Source organism: Apium graveolens, chromosome 7, assembly GCF_009905375.1.
Source record: "Apium graveolens cultivar Ventura chromosome 7, ASM990537v1, whole genome shotgun sequence".
Taxonomy (NCBI): Eukaryota; Viridiplantae; Streptophyta; class Magnoliopsida; order Apiales; family Apiaceae; genus Apium; species Apium graveolens.
In genome coordinates this window covers 29,437,982-29,461,329 of record NC_133653.1, presented here as the reverse complement: position 1 = coordinate 29,461,329, position 23,348 = coordinate 29,437,982, and the positions used below count along the sequence as shown (strand labels likewise).

At 33.9% G+C, this 23,348-nt stretch overlaps 3 protein-coding genes and 1 non-coding gene across 5 annotated transcripts; 1 reads left to right on the top strand and 3 right to left on the bottom strand.

Moving 5' to 3' along the window:
- Positions 1 to 929: 929 nt before the first annotated feature.
- LOC141675098 (uncharacterized) lies at positions 930 to 4,745 on the bottom strand. The gene is made up of 2 exons (XM_074481819.1): positions 1,655 to 4,745; positions 930 to 1,493 (listed from the first exon to the last, which is right to left on the bottom strand). Exons 1-2 carry the CDS (start codon positions 4,615 to 4,617, stop codon positions 1,466 to 1,468), a joined length of 2,991 nt encoding a protein of 996 aa, XP_074337920.1. The 5' UTR covers positions 4,618 to 4,745; the 3' UTR covers positions 930 to 1,465.
- A 1,724-nt stretch (positions 4,746 to 6,469) lies between these two features.
- LOC141671032 (uncharacterized) lies at positions 6,470 to 10,185 on the bottom strand. The gene is made up of 2 exons (XM_074477112.1): positions 7,216 to 10,185; positions 6,470 to 7,048 (listed from the first exon to the last, which is right to left on the bottom strand). Exons 1-2 carry the CDS (start codon positions 10,154 to 10,156, stop codon positions 6,663 to 6,665), a joined length of 3,327 nt encoding a protein of 1,108 aa, XP_074333213.1. The 5' UTR covers positions 10,157 to 10,185; the 3' UTR covers positions 6,470 to 6,662.
- Positions 10,186 to 11,484: 1,299 nt separating this feature from the next.
- On the bottom strand, positions 11,485 to 14,384 carry LOC141672666 (dolichyl-diphosphooligosaccharide--protein glycosyltransferase subunit DAD1-like). 2 transcript variants are annotated; one of them, XM_074479316.1, is made up of 5 exons: positions 14,227 to 14,384; positions 14,098 to 14,145; positions 12,171 to 12,258; positions 12,056 to 12,099; positions 11,485 to 11,734 (listed from the first exon to the last, which is right to left on the bottom strand). In XM_074479316.1, exons 1-5 carry the CDS (start codon positions 14,308 to 14,310, stop codon positions 11,651 to 11,653), a joined length of 348 nt encoding a protein of 115 aa, XP_074335417.1. In that variant the 5' UTR covers positions 14,311 to 14,384; the 3' UTR covers positions 11,485 to 11,650. The 2 variants fall into 2 exon arrangements, with proteins under 2 accessions (XP_074335417.1, XP_074335418.1); XM_074479317.1 differs by lacking the exons at positions 14,098 to 14,145; positions 14,227 to 14,384 and adding an exon at positions 12,432 to 12,638.
- An 85-nt stretch (positions 14,385 to 14,469) lies between these two features.
- On the top strand, positions 14,470 to 14,543 carry TRNAI-AAU (transfer RNA isoleucine (anticodon AAU)). The gene has a single exon. It is a non-coding gene; the product is annotated as a tRNA-Ile (tRNA).
- The last annotated feature ends 8,805 nt before the right edge of the window (positions 14,544 to 23,348 follow it).

The following is a 23,348-nucleotide window of genomic DNA, read 5'->3' as shown; positions in this document are numbered from 1 at the left end:
GTGAATATTTTTTTAGTATATTATCCATATAAAATCAGGTGATGAAGCAAATTTGACAAAGTTACAGATTATACGAGGCCAAGAAAGAAAACAAACCTTTTAAATCTAAAGCAAAAATATGCAAGGTTCATCAGAACTCTCCGACATTAAGAGAGACTGCATTATGTCAAAGCCTATGCAACATATTTTTCACCTTAACTTGACCACATATAAATTCGCTAAAAACCATTGATACACCAAGTAGACAAGAAAATGTAAAAATCATACTAGGTTATGATAGAAACAGTAGACACGATCAATTAAGTCGAGAATCATTAAGGTTAAACTGGATACACACCTAATCCAAGTTGTGATCATCATCAGGCTGAACATAAGGTACCAAGTACAATACCTAGATTTGGTCTCTCAAGAATCAAGTAAAACCTTTCCGAAGCAGGAGCAAAATGTCGATTAGTAAATTAAGATACTGAATGATGAATAACCTTAATGCTGATGCCAAAAGGAACAAAAACTGTGGTGGTGCATGGTCATCTACCATATAAAACCCATATCAGTTTTACAGTCTCGGGAGATGCTAGAGCAAGGAACTCACTCCACTCTCATAGAAAACAGGGAAGGTCCAAGCTCCACTCTCGTAACGACATAACAAAGCAAAAATCCGGTAAAAGGCTTTACACCAAGTACTTCTATCTTTTTCCATATCACCCCATAATTTTTCGATCGATCATCCCAGCTGGCCAGCCACAACTAATAGGAATATAATAATGATAACCCAAATTATTGGAATAAGCACTTTGGTTACCGTTCATAATTCTGCCCTAATCACACCAAATACATATTTTTCCTTGGCTTCTTTAGTGCAGTAAAATATCCTTGTCCATAAATCTCGAAGGGTGTATTCTAGCACGTTATTTACCAAAACATAAAGAAATATATATAGCATATGAACCAACATGTGTTAGCATATATAACAAGGAAACCTAATTACAATATGTTTACAAAGATTACAACTCATGGAACTTTGCAGATCGAAACTTACATATATAAATGGATGAAGTATAGGAAGTACATAGGTACACATTCTTCCTTGTCATTCTCAACTCAACTAGATTAGTCATAGCACTGCAGAAATTTGTCTCTTGCCACATGTAACAATGTAATAGCAACACTAATTGCAATACGTTTTTGTGGAGTCTCTGCGGAACATAATATCCCCACTTCAAATACTGATGCCAGACATACCTCAATGAGATCCCTGCTGTGTGATTGATGCACATTCGAGCCATGTTCTTCTTGATCTAGTACAATCCGTGGATCAACAATGTCCATCACTCTTTGCGGGAGTGCCTTCCTCACATAATCATGAAGATCCTTGTTATTGTCCATTAATATGATGCTTTCTGTAAGCCATTTTCCCGAAAACATTTCTAGTAGAAGGATTCCATAACTATACACATCTCCCTCACTAGATAACTCCCCAAATATTCCATACTCTGCGCAAAAAATGGTTATATAATTGACATATAAAAACATTTTTTATATATGATACTATTATGTCTAAAAATGGCAGGTAATTATGCATAATATATTAATCAATTAGCTCAATATTTAAAGCAATACTGAATATTGATAAAAGAACAATATGAACAGTCACCTGGTGGAACGTATCCAACCGTTTCCACGTACGCCAGTTGAACTCATTTGTGCTTGATTGATATCACTTGTAGCAAAAGAATATCTTGCCAAACCAAAATCACCAATATGAGCAACGAAATTCTCATCAAGAAGAATGCTACTTGGCTTTATGTCTGAATGAATGATACTTGCATGACTATGATGATGTAGATAATCGACTCCTAGTGCAACACCGATGGCAATATTTAGTCTTTGGAGTAGACTTAAGTTTCTTTCATTTCCTTGATAGTAATGATAACTTGGATGCAACCAGCTGTCCAAACTCCCGTTTGTCATGAGCTCAAAAACCAATGTCTTGAAGTCATTTCCCTTGTGATCAATGCTAGAGCATGTTGTGATGATCTTGATAAGATTCCGATGACGAATGTTCCTCAACATTTCACACTCTGCCACAAAACTCTTGTTGGCTCCGCGAACTTCAAAGTTTAGTACCTTCACAGCAACTACATGTTCCACCGATTCCAGAACTCCTTTATAAACAGAACCATACCTTCCTTCACCGAGCAAATTGTTTGGAGAAAACCCATTTGTAGCGAGTAAAAGGTCTTGGTATGAAAGTTTGGGATATTGGCTACCCTGTAATACTGGAATGGGGTCATTTGACTTCTTGGAATTTCGACGTTGATAACAAATCAACACAAGACATGCTAACAAGATACTGAGGGGTACAAGGACAAGGATGAGTATCATTCTACTGGATAATGCTTTTTTCTTATTTCCCGAGACTTTTACAGGACAAGCACGTAAATTTAGTGCTTGAATACCTCCACAAAACTCCAAATTTCCGGTAATTGAAAAAGCACTAAAGTTTGAAAAGAGGCCTTTTTTTGACACTTGTCCTCCAAGCTTGTTGTGTGAAAGATTGAGAAATATCATGTGAAACCCATCAAAGAAACTTGGAATACTCCCGGAGATAATATTGTTTGAAATGTCTAAAAATGCAAGATTTTTCAAAGCTTCAAAAGAGGACGGAATTTTACCTTGAAAATGGTTTGCTACCATATAAAGCTCCTCCAACATCAAACATCCATCAAAGGTAGCAGGTATATCTCCCGTGAGTTTATTATACGAAAGATCAAGTTTAAACAATTGTTTCAAGCTACCAATGTTGGATGGAAGCGAGCCGGTGAATTGGTTCATTGACAAATTTAGGTATAGACAACGGGAAGAAAACGCAAGTTCGTTAGGTATCACGCCTCTAAACCTGTTGTTAGCAAGGTCCAAATGCTCTAAAGTTGAGATGCCAAACAACTTAGTAGGTATGCTTCCTTGGAGAATGTTATTTTCTAAATACAGATTAACTAATTTAGTGAAGGTGCTAATGGAAGTAGGAATTGATCCTGAAATGTTATTTCTACTCAAATCTAGTGACCCCAACTTAGATAGCTTTCCAATTGATTCTGGAATAATCCCTGTTAACAAGTTGCCAAACAATGAAAGTATTCTCATGTTTTCAAGTTTTTCAATTTCACGGGGTATGCTTCCGGTTATGTGATTTCTGTACAGGTACAGTTCCTCCATTGTCGTGGAGAGATTTACAATTGAATTTGGGAGCTGCCCTCCTAAACTACTCTCGGGTAAGGCCAAAAGCTTTAGTTGCGTACAATTGACCAAAGAACTGAAAAAGAAGCTCAAGTCATTGGGCTGCAGATTCTCTCCAAGTGGATTCTCACCCAGGCGTAGGTTCTGTAGATGGGGAAGGCTACCCAAATTATTTGATAGCCCAGTAATATTGTTTCCCAAGATACTAAGTGTAACTAAATTGGATGCATTAACTATTGATGGTGGAAGTGGGCCAGAAAATCTGTTTCCGCCGACAAAGAACTCTTCCAGCTTTGGAAAGGTGAAACCCAAATTTGTTGGAAGCGTTCCTTCCAACGCATTCAGGGTAAGATCAAAGACAGACAGGAATGAATTGTTGTAAAGTTGCGGGGGAACCATACCGGACAAACTGTTCAGTGACAAGTCAAGAAACTCTAATTTTGCAAGATGAAAAACATCAGAAGGTATCCTCCCCACAAGATTATTATAAGTTAGATAAAGAAAATGGAGAGATGTTACATTCCCAAGAAACGATGGAATTGATCCGCTAAAATGATTTTTTGAAAGATCAAACACCTCAAGCTTAGACCAAGAAGAAAAATCAGAGGGTAGTTCCCCTTGAAGATCGTTGGAATACATACTGATATTTCTAATATCTACACATTGACTTAAATTGACAGGAAATACACCCCGAAAAAAATTAGAGCCCAGATAAAGATGTTGTAGGCGAGTCAGCCGACCAATTTCATTTGGAATGCTCCCCCTTAGATTGTTACTGTATAGATAAAGAATACGAAGGGATGATATATTCCCTATTGAAGGTGGAATTGATCCGGTAATATGATTGTTTGCTAGAGTAAATTTATAAATCTTAGACCATGAAGAAATATCAGTGGGTATTTCCCCTTCAAGATTGTTGGCATACATACTGATGTTTCTAATATCTACACAATGACTCAAATTGGCAGGAAATTCGCCTTCAAAAGAATTTTTATTCAGATAAAGGTATTGTAGGCGAAACAGTCGCCCAATTTCATTTGGGATTGGGCCATGAAAGCTGTTTTGAGAGAGGTATATTCCCCTAAGAAAGGAGAGATTTCCGATGTGAGGTGACAGTGTTCCCACCAAGTGTAGTGAGGAGAGGTTAAGTGTTGTTACCCTCTGTCGTCTTGGGCTACATGTAACCCCTGTCCAATGACAAAATTGGCTGGAAGTGTTCCATGAGTCTAGCACACCCAATGGATCATCTGTTATTGAATACTTGAAAGAAAGCAAAGCATGTTCATCGGTAACATTGCTTGAAAATGAATATACGAATGTTGTTAAGGTTCCGAATACAAAAACTAAGAGAATATGGAATAGGAGAAAGTTGAAAATCATGGCTGGACAATGAAGATGAGAAAATGTAGCAGTTATGAAGGTGGTGAATATTCAGCAAAACACGATTGCCTTCATTTATCAACCTTGAGAATGTGTATGACTATTCCAGTCGAGTACTTAATATGTTTTGTCTCCAGCAAATGACTTTATTAGGTCAAGCAGGTTTAGCCAAATAGCTAAGAAGTGGTCCTCTCAAATGTGCCAGTCAGTGAATGGGAGGTGTATTTTCCACACATAATAACGAACTGTGAGGTGTGTTTTCCACACATAATAACTGTGAGATCAGTTATTAGGAGGTGTATGTGTTTTCCACACATAATAACAAAATGTACCGAAGAGTTTAGAGTTGAATCCTATTGGTATCGAGCTCATTTCATGAACTAGTCTGACATGTTTACAGTAAGTATATTTCTCAAGTGTTAAACACAAATAACTAAGTTCTGAAATGCAACAAAGGTTGGTTACAGGTTACGTCAAAAGGAGTTATTTGACCAGGGAAACCATTAACTCCAGTAATTTGCTTGATCTTCAACATAACTAGGTTGCCAAACATCTTGATGAAAGATTCAGTTAGTACATTGGAATATAGAGGCATTATGAAAAGCCTATCAGATTGGAAACTATGTACCATATTATGTATATATATAAGGACTTCTTAAGATTTTAGTATTCCTAGCCCTGATATACTTCTATGCCACCAATAGTCCAATACAACTTGACACATTCTCCTAATATACTTTTGCATCCTGAAGAACTGTGAAAGGGTGGTTAAACGCTATAAAACGATTATTGAGCCAGTCCCTTACAAATTATATAGCATCATTAACTTGAGATTAGGTAAACGATTATGAAATATATGTATATTTCCACTCAAACTTCTGTATTTATGTATAGAGATCAGTGACTTCCACAAACGTTAATAGGCTGATAAATCATATTAACCACTTGCTGATATGAAGCTATAGATTGCACAGTGAATTAATTATAAGCAAATTTTGGGAACAGTCAGAAAGTTCAGATATCTTATGAAAAACAAGAAATTCACAAGACCATTTTTATAGTATATATTTTAAAATTTTGATTACCGGATAGCAAGGATCAAGGAAAAATGACCTGCAATAATGGTCAAATTGCAGCAAATAAATCAATATAGTCAACTTGCAAAGCCTGTTTATAAGAGACATTGCTTGAAAACGAAAATAGGGATGTTGTTGAGGTTTTGAACATAAAAATCAATAGAATGTTGAATAGGAGAAAGTTGAAAATCATTGTTGTACAATTAAGAAGAGAAAATGCAGCAGTAGAGAGGTACTGATTACTGAATATGCAGAAAAGCACAATTACATTTATTTATCAACTACAACGTTGTGATTAGAGCTTGTGTTCCCTATTCCAGATGAGTACTTATCAATCAATTTAAATGTTTTGTCTTCTGCAAGTGACTTAAAAGGTCAAGCAGATTTAGCCACATAGGAAAGAAGTGGTGGAAACCAAATGGTCCCTGGAATGTTATCATTATGTTCTGTAATTGGGAGGTGTATTTTCCACACACGACACAACTAACTAAGTTGCGAAATATATAAACAAAATGTAAATTATAAATAGACACCATTTGTTATTCTGTTATACTAAACAATATTGACGTTTACGATAACAAAGTAGGTCTGGACAATCTTTAATACTAAAGCTTATTTTACCAATATTTGTTTCACTGAAACCTGAAATCTTGTTAATATGCAATTATGTTATAGCATATCCTAGCTAAATGGAATCAGTACCTGGTCTGAATTTAAATAGTAGTTGGTCTCATAGTAATGTAACGACTGCATAAACTCGGGCATTACTATTATCTAGTACACAGGTACGAATTAGGCAATACATATTAAAATTAAGCAAAACAAAATAACAAGGGAACCTGATGGTAATATAGCAATGTTTTAACCAAAGTAACACTCAAAACCACATTACAAATATAAAAATAAAATATGGAAACACATAGGTACAAGTTCTTCATGGTCACTTTAGGAGAGTATATATCCGGATGCCTATTTTTGCTGCAGAAGTTTGTCTCTGGCCACATGTAACCTCTTAATAGCAACACTGATGTCGATGCGTTTTCTTGGCATCTCTTCTGAACATAATATCCCCACTTCAAATATTGATGCCAGGCATGCTTCCATGGCAGCCCTGCCCCTGCTGTATGATTGATCTACAATCAAACCACGTTCTTCATGGTCTAGTACTATTCGTGGATCAACAATGTCCACCACTCTTTCCGGCAGTGCTTTTCTCACATGGTCATGAAGATTATTATCATTGTCAACTAATACGCTGCTCTCTGTAGGCCGTTTCCCAGAGAACATTTCTAGCAGAAAAATTCCATAGCTATACACATCCCCCTCGACAGATATCTCCCCGCACATTCCATACTCTGCACAACTTAAGCATTTGAAATTTGGGAAAAAAACATTTTATGATATATTATAGTCCTCTGAGTTTGAAACTTTTCGTTAATGAAGACATTCAAGCAAAGTATCGTAATTTTATAACTCAATACTAGAAGAGATACTAAATATTGATGAAAGAAAATCAAGTCACCTGGAGGAACATAACCAACTGTTCCACGTACACCTGTTGAACTCGTATGTGCTTGACTGATGTCACTTGTAGTAGCAAAGGAAAACCTTGCCAAACCAAAATCACCAATATGAGCAACAAATTCTTCATCAAGAAGAATATTGCTTGGCTTTATGTCACCATGAATGATACTTGTGTGGCTGTGATGATGTAGGTAATCCACTCCTAGTGCAACATCAATGGATATATTTAGTCTCTGGAGTAAAGTCAAGTTTCTTTCATTCTCTTGATAGGAAGGACTTGGATGCAACCAGTTGTCCACACTCCCATTAGTCATGAACTCAAAAACTAATGCCTTGAAGTCATTTCCCTTAAAATCAATGCTAGAGCATGCCGTGAAGATCTTAATAAGATTCCGATGACGAATATTCCTCAACGTTTCACACTCTGCCAAAAAGCTCTTGATGGCTCCGTGTACTTCAACGTTTAGTACCTTGACAGCAACTATGTGTTCCACTGAGTCGAGAACTCCTTTGTAAACTGAACCATATCTTCCTTTACCTAGCAGATTGATTGGGGAAAACTCATTTGTAGCTAGGAGAAGTTCATGGTATGAAACTTGACGATATTGGTTGTCCGTAAATACTGGGACAGGGTCATTGAACTTCTTGGAGTTTCGACGTCGATAAAAAATCAAGACAAGACATGCTAACAAGATACCAAGGGGTACAAGAACTAGGATTAGTAGTATTCTCATAGCAAAAGCTTTGTTCTTATTCCTCCTGTGTTTTACTGGACAAGCAGGCAAATGCAATGCTTGAATACCTCCGCAAAGCTCCGAATTTTTAATGACAGAAAAAGCACTAATGTTTGAAAATAGGCCTTTTGTAGGAACTTCACCTCCAAGTTTGTTGTGCGAAAAATTGAGGAACACAATTAGACGAAACTCATCAAAAAATCTTGGAATGTTTTCGGATAAATTATTCCTTGAGAGGTCTAAAATTCGAAGATTTTTCAAAGCTCTGAAAGAAAATGGAATTCTACCTTGAAAAAGATTTCCTTGTAAATTTAACTCCTCCAACATCACACATCCACCCAGAGTGGTGGGTATCTCTCCTGTGAGTTCGTTGTACGAAACGTCTAGTTCAACTAATTGTTTCAAGCTTCCAATGTTGGATGGAAGTGACCCTGTAAATAAATTTCTGGTCAAATAAAGGTAAATACAACGGGAAGAAAATACAGGTATTACACCTTCAAGCCTGTTGTTAGCAAGGGACATTTGCTCTAAAGTTGAGATATTGAACAATTGAGTAGGTATGCTTCCTTGGAGCATATTATTGTCTAAAACGAGAAGAACTAATTGGGTAATGTTGCTGAAGGAGGTTGGAATTACTCCTGAAATGTTGTTGGTACCCAAATCTAGTGCGCCCAACTTTGATAGCTCTCCAATTGATTTTGGAATGGTCCCTGTTAATAAGTTGCTAGAGAATGAAAGTGTTCTCAGGTTCTCGAGTTTTCCAATTTCAAGAGGTATGCTTCCATAAATGTAGTTTCCATCCAGAAATAATAGCTCAATGAAAGTAGAGAGATTCACAATGGAATTCGGGAGCTCCCCTCTTAAACCATTGTTGTTTAAGCTCAAAAATTGTAACTGGGTACAGTTAACAAAAGAATTGAAGAAGCTCCAGTCATCTGGTGGCCGATTGTCTCCAAGTGGATTGTTACCCAGAAGTAGCCTTACAAGACTAGGAAGGCTACCTAAATTCATTGGTATAGGCCCGGTAATGTTGTTATACATTATCGTAAAAACAACAAGATTGGACATATTAGCTATTGACACTGGAAGCGGGCCTGAAAATATGTTATGTTCAACATAGAACTCTTGCAGCTTGGGAAGGGTGAAACCCAAATCTGATGGAAGCATTCCTTTCAACACATTATAGCTTAGATCAACAAGATAGAGGGACGAAATATTGTAAATTGAAGGGGGAACTATACCCCTTAAATTGTTTGTGTCCAAATAGAGATATTCCAATATTGTGTGATGAGCCACTTCCAAAGGTATGCCCCCAACTAGATTGTTACCGTGTAGGTCAAGCGAAAGAAGAGATGAGATGTTCCCTATCGAAGGTGGTATCGGTCCAGTAAAATGATTGTTTCCAAGATCAAACGCATAAAGTTTTGACCAAGAAGCAAAGTCGGTAGGTAGTTTTCCTTCAAGATTGTTATTGGACAGGCTGATGATTCTCAGATCTGCACAAAGACTCAGATTGGCAGGAAATCCACCTTCAAAAGAGTTGTTTGCAAGAGCTAGATATTGGAGGCGAAACAATCGACCAATTTCACTTGGGATCTCCCCCTTGAGATTGTTTTCATACAGAAAAATTAGACGAAGAGATGACATATTCCCTATCAAAGGTGTAACAGGTCCAGTAAAATGGTTGTTTCCAAGATTAAGCGAAATAAGTTTAGACCAAGAAGAGAACTCAGTCGGTAGTTCTCCTTCAAGATGGTTGTCAGCCATACTGATTTTTCTGATATCAACACAATGACTTAAATTGGTTGGAAATCCACCTCGAAAAGAATTGTACGTCAGATTTAGATATTGCAAGCGAAATAGCCCACCAATTTCATTTGGAATGGAGCCGTGTAATTTGTTTCCACCTAGATAAATTGACCTGAGAAATGATAGGTTTCCGATATGAGAGGTCAATGTACCCACCAAATCGTGTGAAGAGAGGTCTACTTCTGTCACTCTCTGCCGTCTGTGGCTGCATGTAACGCCTGTCCAGTGACAGAAGTCGATGGAACTGTTCCATGAGTCCATCACACGCAAGGGGTCATTTTTTATTGAAGCCTTAAAAGAAAGCAATGCCTGTTGATCAGTGTCATTGCTCGAAAACGCAGATGTATAGATGTTTGATGTTGTGAGAACCAGTATAAAGATGAACTGGAAAATCATGTTTCTGCAACAAAAAAAAGTGAAAATGGTGAGTTGATAAGTATGAATACTGATATCCCTTTATTCTTATAACATTTAGACGAGGGGAAATTATAATGCTCAGTGATCAACGACGACGAGGACTTGAGAATTCATAGTGTCTTTTTACTGAACTCCACTTTAGAGTTCGTGCAAAGTCAGGCAAGTCTAGAAAAGATTATATAGGGCGGGAGTTAAGTCTTTAGTCTTTACGATACAAATTTCAACTAGAATGATCATAATAGCACATCAATAATGGTCTTCACGAAAAAATCCCTACAATCCAATTGGTTTGTTTTATGTTAGCACGATGCGCACCTCTAATGTGGAAGTTTATAATTAATTTCCGGTTAAAAACACTTCTGTGATTTGTGACGCATCATGTTTTACTGATACATGTGCTTCATCGGTACAAGTTTTTTAGATGTTCTAAATTTCTTTGTATAATTATTTTATAATTGCAAATAACTTAATAAATTCCAAGTTTGTGTGTTCTTTCTATGTATAAAGAAATTCTATGTTATTGTTTGATACTTTACGGACGATGGCAACTTCTGCAGCTGTTTTCCAGATGTCACAGATTTAGCTGAAAGCTCCATTAATATAACCAATACTCAGTTCATCAAACTCAATATTAGTTGACATAATAGGACATTTGTTCAAGGGCATCAAGACTTTAAAGGTAATTATTAACATCAGTTTCCAGGGAGAGATCAGGGCTCTTCTAATGGTAGAAGAGCTAGTGTTGATATTTAACAACTTCATCTCATCACAAACACGACCATTTGCCAGTGAGAGATCAGGGCTCTTCTGATGCTAGAAGATCTACTGTCGACATTCAACAACTTGATCTCATCACAAACATGACCAGCTCCTCTGCTGCTGCTGCGGGAGCAGTAGCCAACTCTAGAGCTACAGGTGCTGCCCCTACTTTGCAAGTCACCGCGTTTTTAGACCCTTCTATATACCAGTCAGGATCACAAAAATCTCATAGCCAGTATGCAATTCTTAGGTCCTTGGAGTCATGTTGCGCAATATTTGGCATCCCATATGGATAAACATAGCCTTTCATTGTCAGAACTGCTTGAATATTAGGTTGCATGTATTCAGTGATTCTTGTTTGTTTACTATGAGAGGTCGTCATTTCTGAATGTCAAGTTCTCCGCTGAAACTGACGTAATTAAAAATCACTTGTGCAAACCTGATTAAGTTAAACCTTTTGAATCCAGGTCTCTTGTTTAATTGCTTTCACTGGATATTAATTTTACTTCTGTTTTGTGCATAAATTCCGTAATTGACTGTAGTCTGTATTTCAATGTATAAATCTTTAAAATCACATAAAAATTCATTAAAGAAGGTTCAAAATTTTCTAAACATCCAATCCAAATAGAAAGTTGCAAACTCATAAATAGAGCTGTCCAAAACTCCATAATGTTGAATTGGCGTTTCTCAATAATGTTGCCCTAAAACAGCTAATTATCCAAGGAAATTCATAATTACTAAATGGAGCACCAAGTTGCAAAGAACAAAATCTGCAAATGCGCGTTCTGGAGGCAAATCCTGCAATTTTTCATGAAATAAATGTCAAAAAAATTGATGCTGAGATGCAACATCACAGAAAAATTCACGCGGTATCAAATATACCACAGTATGAAATATGAGAAATAGAATTTTACGTTATTGGTAGTATTATAGTGTATAAGGAAAACAAAAGGGAGAACAATTCAGAAGAATAGGTTCGAACCTTGTCAAAGACAAGGTGTGTGTGTGTGTGTGTGTGTGTGTGTGTGTAACTAGAAAAAAAAAAGAATAGGTTCCAGTGGAAGCCAATATATTCTAGTTTCTTGTTGACACCCAGGGCAATCTAGAAAGGAGTCTAACCTTAAATTCCTTGTTTTCTTTGTGGACTTGAATGCGAAGACAAACTGTTGTAAGAAAATAGTCAGTCACGGTTCAATTTGTTTTCTTAAAAAAAACTAATTTAAAGTATTCTTACCTGCTAGGACTGCTGTTCCTACACAAGAGAGCACTCCAGACAGGAAAGAGTTGAATGGGAATGACCCCACTAAAGCCATGTAGACTACCTGTTCAGACAAGAATTTAGAAGTTACATTTAAATAAAGAAGAGAAACCAAAGCAATGCACATAAGAACACAGTTGACACGTGATTGCAGATGTAGCATTCCACAGTAGTCAAATGGCCTAGCTTAACACACTTTGCCAAGGATCCACGACGAGGTTGAACATATTACGTAACTTGAGCAAATAATTCAGATAATTGATTGGGTATAGGAAAGGAGAATATCTTTCTGGCTTCTGACTCAGAAGCCATCATTGAAGGCGCTGCGCCTCGGTAAGAACTATGCACTAACAGTGCGCCTCGTTGCGCCTCGTGCTCCTCGGCGCGCCTTTAACAACACTGCTTCTGACGCAACTTAGCATGCAAACTATATTGCTAATTTATTCTGGGACAAAATAAAAAACAGAGCTGTTATCTACAAACATCATCTCTACAAACATCATCTCTACAAGTTAAATAATCATGATGTGGAGGTGTTCTGCAGTGGCAATGTGCAATTCGGGCATGGGAATTGTATAATATATGCTACACTAACCATGAGTTTCAACCATTATTGAGTGATTTATGCAATAAGAAATAAGTATGGACACTTGATCAATGGTGCACTCGCGGTCTTGGGCATTTACTGCAAATGTGATGTTGTAGTTGATGCGAAGAATATGAACCAAAATCTTGATGTGTACCTTATTAAAGTTACCTTGATTGCTTTTGTAGATGCACTACCATACTACTCTCGTTGAATTTATATATGATTCTAAAGTAGGTGCTGATGATTCACGCAGATGAGGGACATTGTGGTGGTTTCTGATCTAATATTATTTGAAGGAAGTCGTAAATTGCCCACTATTTTATTTCCTTGGGGTCCTCACTCCTAAATAAACTTTTCACAACAAACTTCAGATTTTTAACCTTAACCAGCCGCTCATGCATTTTTAAAGATCATGGGCCATTTTCTGAGCCAAAATTTCAGGGATGGCTGCCTCTATGGCCAACTATTGTCTTAGAATTTCAAAATTCACTATCAAGAGGAAGCAAACAACCTAAATTCGCCCAATTAAAGACTTGGGTTGATCAGTCAACCACTGGAGCTGCAGTGCGGATAGCTAACTCTTTATTTTTTGCTAAACAATAGCTAATTCTTTGCAGAAGTTAACGTAAATTTAAAGGGAGTTCAACTGGGACTGCAACTGATAGATAGCCCTTGCAGACCCTTAGTTGCTTAAATCATGTAGTGTAATTAAAAAAGTTCCAAATTCCGACCAAAACTAATGCTGCAGATTCTGCTATCTTTACTCAGGAGCGAATCAAGCATCTGCCAGATAGATCATTAGAATACCCTCGTCAAAACAAGATGCCTAATGAAGCATCTAGGTTATCACGGGAGATTAACGCACATAGTGCATCTCAAATGTTTCCAATACACATATTGTTGCTAACAGCACTGGTTCAACTACAAGTATCCTAGTTCCACTTAACCTGCTGCATAAACATCTTACTCATTTCTTATGTGTTCGACACAAACATACTAAAAAAAGAAGATAATCCAGAAAATATCATCACTAACGGGCTCTACAACATTTTCGACCTCAACCCCTACAAATCAATCCCTCTTCTCTTTTAATAACTCACCTAAATTCGAGTTCAGCCCGTGCAAAAACTCGAATTAACTTTCCAAACAAACATCCAACTATAACATAAACAAATTAAAAAAAAACATAACACTCGCAGTGTGCTCACAGTCTATATATACAGCATTTTCACATTATAATATCTTAAAAAATTAAAATCAATACAAAAAACACAAAATCAATAACTAAATTCTAAATATTAGCGAAAAAATTACCTGAATTATGGCAGTGGAGACTGCAAAGATCACGTACAGATCAATAATCTACAAAAATTAACAAACTAAAAAATGAGAAATTATTAATAAAAATGAAAATATAAATAGAAAATAAATAAATGTATATACTTTTAGATTGGTGGGAGTGGCGGCATAAGCAGATCGGAGAGAGTTAAAGAGTGCTTGTGCATCCTTGCTCGTTGACTTTCCCATTTTCGTTTGACTTTTTCTTTCTCTGTGGTACTGACGTGTTGTTTTAGTTCTTGTTTTTGATGTCTTCTTCTCTGTGGTACTGACGTGTTGTTTTAGTTCTTGTTTTTGATGTCTTCTTGTGTTTTGTTTATATAGTTCAATAGGTGAATTTCGGCATCTGGCCTATTAGCTCAGCTGGTTAGAGCGTCGTGCTAATAACGCGAAGGTCGCAGGTTCGAGACCTGCATGGGCCATTTTTACTTTTAATTCTTTAGAGTCACTTTTTGGGATGCACGGAATATATTTAATATTATATTATTTTTTGATTTTATTTTTCTTAATATTGTATAATTAATTTGTATTAGATTGCTAATGCGTTTTAGTTAAAAATAGTAATTGGGTTGTTATTAATAATTATAGTAATAATATTCTTTTTTATTAAATAGATTTTTTCATATTATTTTGGAAAAAATAGGAATTTGGTTATAAAAGATTATGTTTTTAACTGAAAATTGTAATTGCTATTTAAAAATTATAATATTAATATTCAATTTTATAAAATAGATCTTCATGTAATATTTTGCGAGAATAAGGTTTTCAAGTCAAAAAGAAATAAAAGAATGTAATGTGTTTTATTTGGAAAAGGTAACTAGAGGTTTATTTGGAAAAAGGTAAGTCAAAGTAAAGAAACGAAGATTGGAGATATCGATAAGTCAATTCTACATGCAGAGATTTGGAGACCTCGACAAGTCAAGTTCATACTCGAGAAATTAGAGACCTCGATAAGTCAAGCTCACATTCGAGAACTCAAAGAACTCGACAAGGGTCAATTCTACATGCAGAGATTTGGAGACCTCGACAAGTCAAGTTCATACTCGAGAAATTAGAGACCTCGACAAGTCAAGCTCACATTCGAGAACTCAAAGAACTCGACAAGACAAGACAGTTGTCGAGAACTAAGAGATCTCGATAAGTCATTATACTTATCGAGATGTCAAGTTCTCTCTATAACAAACTGGAGTTCTCGATATAAAACTCAAAGTACAAAATGCAGACCAGTTAAATATCCAAGATTATCAATCAATAAACAAATCAATCACTGATTTGAAAAGTCTACAAATGCAGCTTAAAGAGTACAAGATCAAATGCCAAGATTAACTGACAAAGTAAAGTCACAGACATGCACGATTTGCAAAGATACACTAAATCAAAAATAGAAAAATTTAGTTAACTTAAAGTAGAGTTTAGTACATGATGTGTAAAACCTGTGTTTACTGTTCTATAGAGTAAACACTGGATGCTTTTTTTAAGATTGTAATATATAGATCTAGAAAATATGGTAACTCTCAAGAAAGAAGTTGAGTTGTTTATCAACAAAAAACCCTGAAATTTGTAGCAAGAAACTCTTGATTTTAATATAAAATTAAGTGATTTTTGAAGATAGTGTGTTCTTGTGCATGTTTTTATTATTTCTTTTAAAACACTTATCTCTACAAGTTAGACTACTTTGTTCACCACATTCATAACAATTCAAAAAGTTTAAAAATAATTCAAAACACATTCACCCCCTATGTTGTATTCATTTTCTAACTCAAACACCATTGTGATACAATATTCTAATACAATCCTAGATATAATATTATTAGAGATTTAACAAATTATAAATATAAAACAGATTACATTATTAAACTACTATTCAAATATCAAATATGATATTATGATAACACGGTAAATTAAATATATTTAGATATTTTAATATAAATAGTTGTAATTCAATTCCACATTTATATATTTCTCAAAATCTTCATATTTATTACAACAATATTACAACACACTCTCAAAAATGAAAACAATATTTCAACAACATCATAAATAACAATATATATGTACATTAAAAATTTATAATAATGAAATTTCAAAGAATTAAAAGTAAATTTTAAAAAATTGTGGATCACACGGGTTTTAAACTATATTAAATCCTTTATATATAATACGCGTAAGAGATTTCTTAGCCAAAACACGGGCTTGTGTCTTTTTCCTCTTTGTTCCTTCACTCTTTACTTTACTTTGATGAGTCTTGGGAACATGAGTTCTTTTCAGTTTTAGTGTTGGTAGTTGGATTAATATTTTTCTTGCTCTCATCCTCATTAATGATGAGATCATCTTCACTAAAGTCCATCGCAGGGTTTGAACAAGGGTGCATTCACTTTTTGTAGAACATCAGGAACTTCCTTGTTCAAGCTCTCTTTGCCTTTATTAGTTTGCTTTTTCTTTACAGATGGATTGGCCTCATATTCCACTCCACTTGCCACATTGACACAAGATTTGTTATTTTCATGATATTAGCCAACTAATTCAGATGCATTCTTAAATGACTTAGGTTTAAGTTCATTTTTCTCAATCTCTTCTCTTAGTACAACCTCTATAATCTCTGCACATTTCAGCTTATTTTTAAGATATTCATTTTCTTGTCTAATAGACTCTAGGCTCACAAGCCGCAGTTCTAGTTTTTCTTTTTTTTTTCAATTTCCTCATTCACTTTAGACAATCTGTTCATTTTTTCAGTGGCAGATATCATACTTGTGCGAATGTGAAACATTTTCATGCTCATCGTTTCAATAGTTTCTTTAGATAGAGATGCATTCAAATTAATAGTGCTTAATATGGGGACCTCAGTTTTTTATGCAGATGACTATCCTTCCTCTTTAGCCATGAGGGCATAATTTTCATATTCTTCGTCGTCATCATCTGAGTCATCCCAACTTTTTCCTTCTGCAATATAATCCTTTCCATGTTGTTTTTTCAAAAAAGCCTTATACTTATCTTAAAGCTCCAAGTATACCTTGTCTTTCTTCACCTTCTTTTGCTTCTTGCATTATGTGGCAAAGTGGCCAGGTTCATAACAGTTTATAGAGATTGCACTAAAATAGATTAACATATTTTCTAAAACTTTTTTGTCTATTTCTATTTCAAGGGCTACATATCTGCATACAATCTTCTAGGTCTGCTACACTCCTCTGTCCGGTTCATCTTTGCCCTTGATCTTGCACTCTTCAAGCCGTATTTGTAAACTTTCCATTTTAATGATAAAATGGTTTGTTGACTAGTAATTTGAAATCTTCATGGTAGTTGCGCTCTATAAATAAAACTGTTATCGAGATCTTCAAAGTACAAAAAGCTATGTCGATATCACCACATCTCTACATGTATTTAACTTGTCGATATATCCACATCTCTACACGTATTTAACTTGTCGACATCTCCACATCTCTACATTCATTTGACTTGTCGATATCTCCACATCTCTACATGTATTTGACTTGTCGATATCTCCACATCTCTACATGCATTTGACTTATCCATATCTCCACATCTCTACATGCATTTGACTTATCGATATTGTTGTGCAAAACATGCCTATACATAACAAGACTAAGTCATATTGACGACCCTAAGGATAAGTTGTATGATAATCTAATTTTGTATTATGTGATTGTATTTCTCGAGTTTGCAAAAATGTTAAGTAGATCAGACTGAAGGATTTTTCTCTGAACAGTTATCAAGTTAAGGAATAAACTCTAGAAGAAAATTAAATATTGATCATGCCTCATAGAGAAATGTAGCAGCTTGGATTTGAATAATGATGTTCTAGGAAAAATGTTCTAACTCAGATATCGACAAGTCACAAATCAAGGAATATCGAGAAGTATGTCGATAAGTTCAAATGACTTGTAGAGAAGTCTCAAGAGATATTGACAAGTCAAAATTCATGTAGAGATCTCAGATATTGACAAGTCAAAAAGTCTATGTAGAGAAATGGAGATATCGACAAGTCATTTCTTCTTGTAAAGAACTGGAGATATCTACAAGTTATATCTACATGTAGAGAACTCAAGATATCGACAAGTTAAAAACTTGTGTAGAGAACTAGAGACCTCGACAAATCATTATCACATGTAGTGGACCCAAGATATCGATAAGTTATTTTACTTATCGATATGCGACATCTCTATAGAATAAAAGTGTTAGGAAATGAATAACACACAGGGGGTGAATGTGTTTTACAGTTTTTACGCTTTTCTTGAATGTTTATGGTTGAACAAAGTAAATTAATTCTTGTAGTGAAATGTGTTCATGCAGAATTTGAGCTTGCAGAAAATAAAGAACACAGATCTTCAAAACTCACTTAATTTTATATTAAAATTAAGATTGTTTTGATACAAAATTTCTAGGCTCTTTGTTGATAAAGAGCTTAGCTTCTACTTGAGAGTGTTACAAGAAATTTGATCTAAATTGTTACAACTGACTAAGGACCAGTGTTAACTTTATAACTCAGTTAACTGCTGGCTTACACAGTTGGTAATAAGACATGCTATTAGCTTTTCTAAATTGTCACTTGTCATTTCTATTTATATAGAAAAGTAGATCTTTCATTTATGGCTTAGCATATCTTTAGCATACCGTGTTTACTTTAATCTTCCTCTGTTAGTTAATCTTTACCATTGATCTTGCACACTCTTCAAGCTACTTTTTGTAGACTTGTCAATCCAGCTGTTGGATTGTTTGTTGATTGTTTATCTTGGATATTGAACTGATCTGCAACTTTGTACTTTGAGATTGTACCTCGAGATCTCCAGTTTAGGTCTATAGAATACTTGACATCTCGATATGTATATTGGCTTATCGAGATCTCTAGTACTTTACATTTGGTCTGGCTTGTAGAGGACTTCAGTTCTCTATAAGAGAATTTTGGGCTTTTCGAGATCTCTAGTCTTCACATCTTCACTTTGACTTATCGATAACTCTTAGTTCTCTAGTAGCTTCTTGACTTGTCGATATCTTAGAGTTCTCTAGTAAAAATTTAACTTGTCGATGTCTCTGAGTTCTCTAGTGAATTTTAACTTATCGATATCTCTGAGTTCTCTAGTAGAATTGGACTTATCGATAACTCTGAGTTCTCTAATGAATGTAGATTTGTCGATAACTCTGAGTTCTCTAGTGAAGAAATGACTTGTCGATATCTCCAATCTTCATGTCTTCAATTTGGATTGTCGATATCTCTGAGTTCTATAGTAGCTTTCCTGACTTCTCGATAAGCCATTATGGAGTTCTCGAATGACTTCTCTATAACATTAAATATGTGACTTGTAGAGATCTTGAATTAGAGTATTTTTCCTAAAATAGATTTATTCAACTCCAAGCTTCTTCATAATTCTTCTGAGGAATGATATTCTTGATCTTCTTCTAGATAGAATTCTTAGGCTTGACACTGTTTATAGAAAAAGGCTCCAGTATGCTCCTTTGACAGTTTTACAGACTTTAAATGTTACAAGTACAAAATACAGATTAAGATAACAATACAACTTACTTTGGGTTGACCCCAAGCTTAGCTGATTACTAAAAATAACAGTTCATTAATCTCCACCTTAGATCAGATGTCCATTTGGCTTGCTTCATACTTTGATCAGGAATACTAATGATATTGTTATCTCCAGTGATCTTTGACATCATCACTTATATTTTACAAAAAGAGATTTCGACAAACTATCTCATAATTCAGAATGCAGACAATTTGAAGATTCAATATTATCAGTCAACAAACAATTTTATCACTGAATTGGAAAGACTACAAAAGTAGCTTGAAGAATTCAAAATCAAGGGCAAAGATTCACTGGACAAAGGAGGATCACAAACCTATTAGATTCAGCACATATTTGCTAATATTGGAAATGGAAAATATATAAAGTAGCTTTAGAAACTGTGTTAGTCCATTTTAGTGCAAGTTTTATAATCCCGTGCATGTTATTCTATAAAGCATTCACGGGTCCTTTTTTAAAAAGTAGCAAACAGATATAGGAAAAATCTTGAATTCTCTCCCAAGAATTGTAGCTGAGTTCCTATCTTTAAGAACACAGATTTGTAGCAAAATAAATTTGATTAATACAATCAAGTCAATTTTCGATAGTTGCTTGTATGTTTTACATTAGTAAATTATCTCTGCAAATTAATACATTTGTCTTGTTCTAAATAACCAAATATGTTCACAAGTTAATCAAAAATCAAGAAAACACATTCACCCCCCCTGTGTTGCACCTAATATCTAACAGATATCTCCACACCTCTACATGTATTATACTTCTCTATAGGCTGATTCGCTTCTCTATACATAAATGACTTCTCTACATGCCAAATGACTTCTCTATAGAAAAATGACTCTATATAAGTTTGAACAGTTCTCGATATACTTCTCGATATTTTTGGTCCACGAATTCTCGATATTTGACTTAGAATATTTTTTAATCTACAACATTATTCTTCTCCAAGCTACGTGTCTTCATTCCGAGGCATGATTATGATTGATCTTCTTCTAGAGATTTATTCTTTAACTTGTTGGTTGTTCATAGAAAAATACCCCAGGCTAGTTTCAAATCATTTTTCCTGACTCAAGTAATACATTACAGATTACATAAACTATTACAAGTCAACTAAATATCATGATTGTCAATGTGACTTAGTCTTGTTATATTAAGGCATGACTTGCACAACAATATAAAATAGACTAATATTGTATTTTATTAAAATAAGTATATTCTTAGTACAATCACAAATATAATATGATTATATTGTTTCAATACTATTCAAACACCAATTAAGATATAATATTCTAATACAATTCTAAATAGAATATGATTAGAGATTTTAGCAATCATAAATGTAAAAAAATTACATTGTTATACTGCTATTCAAAAACCAAAATATTATGGAATGATAGAACAGTAGATAAGATTTGATTATGTATTTTATTATATATGTATATTAAATAAATAAAAAATAAATTTAAAAGAATAATAATAATAAGATGGTGCATCGTACATGATATAAGCTAATATTATATAATATGCATAACGATGATCTTATCCAAATTTTTTGTAGTCATGATCCATGATGACCAATGTGATAAGGACCATTAGATTTTTGAACAAACAGATTGTAGTTGTTGGATCTAAAATAAAGGAATATTTTAAAATCAACGATAAATAAGTATTCTAATTCAATAGAATATTCTACCTTTTCAATGATTTAAAATAAAAAGAAGTTGGCATTCAAAATTGAATTGAATAATAATGCGAAAATTGTAACTTTTTTTTCTTAAATTTCTGAATAATATTTGTTGGCATCACTGAATTAAAAATTACTTCCTGAACTTCGCGTTAATAATAAATAAAAATCCGATCTATTTATTTATTTATTTATTTATTTTTATTTTGAAAGGAAAAGAGAAGATATAATAATAATAATAATAATAATAGAATGCTTAATACCCAATACAAAATCTGATTTATAGAACTCAAGATAGAGGTGAAAAAAAACCAATAGAAACCTGGTAAACTTTTTTTTATTTGTTTGAACTTTATTTTTTGATTTTTTTTAACGACTTTAAATTAATAATATTTGTTAAATAAAAAATAAAAAAAATTGTGTATTGCACGCCAAAGCATTAAAAACTTGATAGCCGGTCAGTATATATCATACTTGGTTTATATAATACACGAGATTGATTTTGTATTTACGTTATTCATGCTACTTTTTTTCAAAACCTAAATATAGTTATTTCATCAGTTTAATAGACTTGAAATAAAAGAATATAATATGCACTATTAATCCTGGCTAAAGGTGATTCCTATCCTTTTGGCCCGGTTTAAAAATTAACTTTTAAGATAAAAGATAATTATCTTTCGTAAACACATATAGAAATATCAATAATATTATATTTTTTAATTAGTAATATTATTATTTTCAAACTTAAATACCTCTAAATAAAAATAATAAAAATATATAAGTGTATTTGTATAATTATTATTAAATTATATTATTTAAAATTTTGAACGAACATATTTCGTATCTTATAAATTTCAAAATTCAATTTATATTAAAAATTATGATAAGTTAGAAAAAAATTGTGCATGGCAAGGGTTCGACCTAGTATAAAATAAACTCAAAAAAGTGCGATTTAAAGTAGATATTTAGAAGAAGGAAGAATCGAAATCTTTAATATCAATTAGTTTAATAAAAAAAGAATGATAGATAGGGTATGTATCAATGTATGTATTATGTGCTGAATCAATAATCAATATCAACTAGCATAATAGCTCGTGCGAGGCACGAACTTAGAAATATAACAAAATTTGAAGTATAAAGTTTTTGAATTTTTTTAAAGTTTAATAAATAAAGTATATTCCCTAAAAATTTAATTAAAATGTTTCATTTGGGAATGGACTAACGGTAGTTTCTCTTTTAAGTGGATTGGAGAATGGACCGTTTGTAGTTGGTCAGACGGCTACAAAAACAGCCGAGACAAAAGCGCGTAAACATGATCACGCATGCAAAAATAATCAACATGTATTTATGCCTTTTGCTTTTGACCCATCTGATGTTGTTGAGTTCCTTTAGAAAGTGCACAAGATCATGAACAAAAACGTTATGACTGCAGGCTCGTCTGAATATGTTTTTTTGGTGGATATGATTTGTTATTCAGCAAGTTATTGAGGCGCAATTTGTTGCCGCTTACTTCGTACACTTTTTTAGAGTTTTTAATCTCATTAATTTATTTCATTAAATATATACAAAAATTAGCATCATATATAGTTTATGTTCAAAGAATATTTAGACTCTAAATTGATGATTTATTGTGTTACAATTTTGTTTTTTTGCAGGCTTGATGATTCTGGCGATAACAAATATTTTGATTGTACATGATCTCTCCAAGTCAAATAAGCTGTTTTTTTATTATAATTTGCGTAGTTTATTTATATGAGTTTAAGGTCATAATGCATATGATATAGAATATGTCTCATCCTAATCACAAATTTTTCGTGTTGAAGTGTTAGTATAATATTGTTAAATTATTTGCGACGGTGTTTAGTTAACAAATATATGCATATATGCTACTATTTATACATGAGATATGTACTTTAAAATATGTTATTTTGTATGACAGGGTTGATGTTATATTACATATTATTCTAATATAGAGACTAATGTATCATTATTTTAATCAT

What these genes read in the sequence shown, in the direction of transcription:
- LOC141671032 (XM_074477112.1), bottom strand. Translation starts at nt 10,156, where the DNA reads ATGATTTTCCAGTTCATCTTTATACTGGTTCTCACAACATCAAACATC. An exon ending in AGTTGGTTATGTTCCTCCAG is followed by an intron (nt 7,049 to 7,215) that starts GTGACTTGATTT and finishes TAAGTTGTGCAG; the next exon opens with AGTATGGAATGTGCGGGGAG.
- LOC141675098 (XM_074481819.1), bottom strand. Translation starts at nt 4,617, where the DNA reads ATGATTTTCAACTTTCTCCTATTCCATATTCTCTTAGTTTTTGTATTC. An exon ending in GGTTGGATACGTTCCACCAG is followed by an intron (nt 1,494 to 1,654) that starts GTGACTGTTCAT and finishes TTTTTTGCGCAG; the next exon opens with AGTATGGAATATTTGGGGAG.
- LOC141672666 (XM_074479316.1), bottom strand. Translation starts at nt 14,310, where the DNA reads ATGGGAAAGTCAACGAGCAAGGATGCACAAGCACTCTTTAACTCTCTC. An exon ending in CCACTCCCACCAATCTAAAA is followed by an intron (nt 14,146 to 14,226) that starts GTATATACATTT and finishes TAATTTTTGTAG; the next exon opens with ATTATTGATCTGTACGTGAT. An exon ending in AAGAAAACAAGGAATTTAAG is followed by an intron (nt 11,735 to 12,055) that starts GTTAGACTCCTT and finishes GAAAAATTGCAG; the next exon opens with GATTTGCCTCCAGAACGCGC.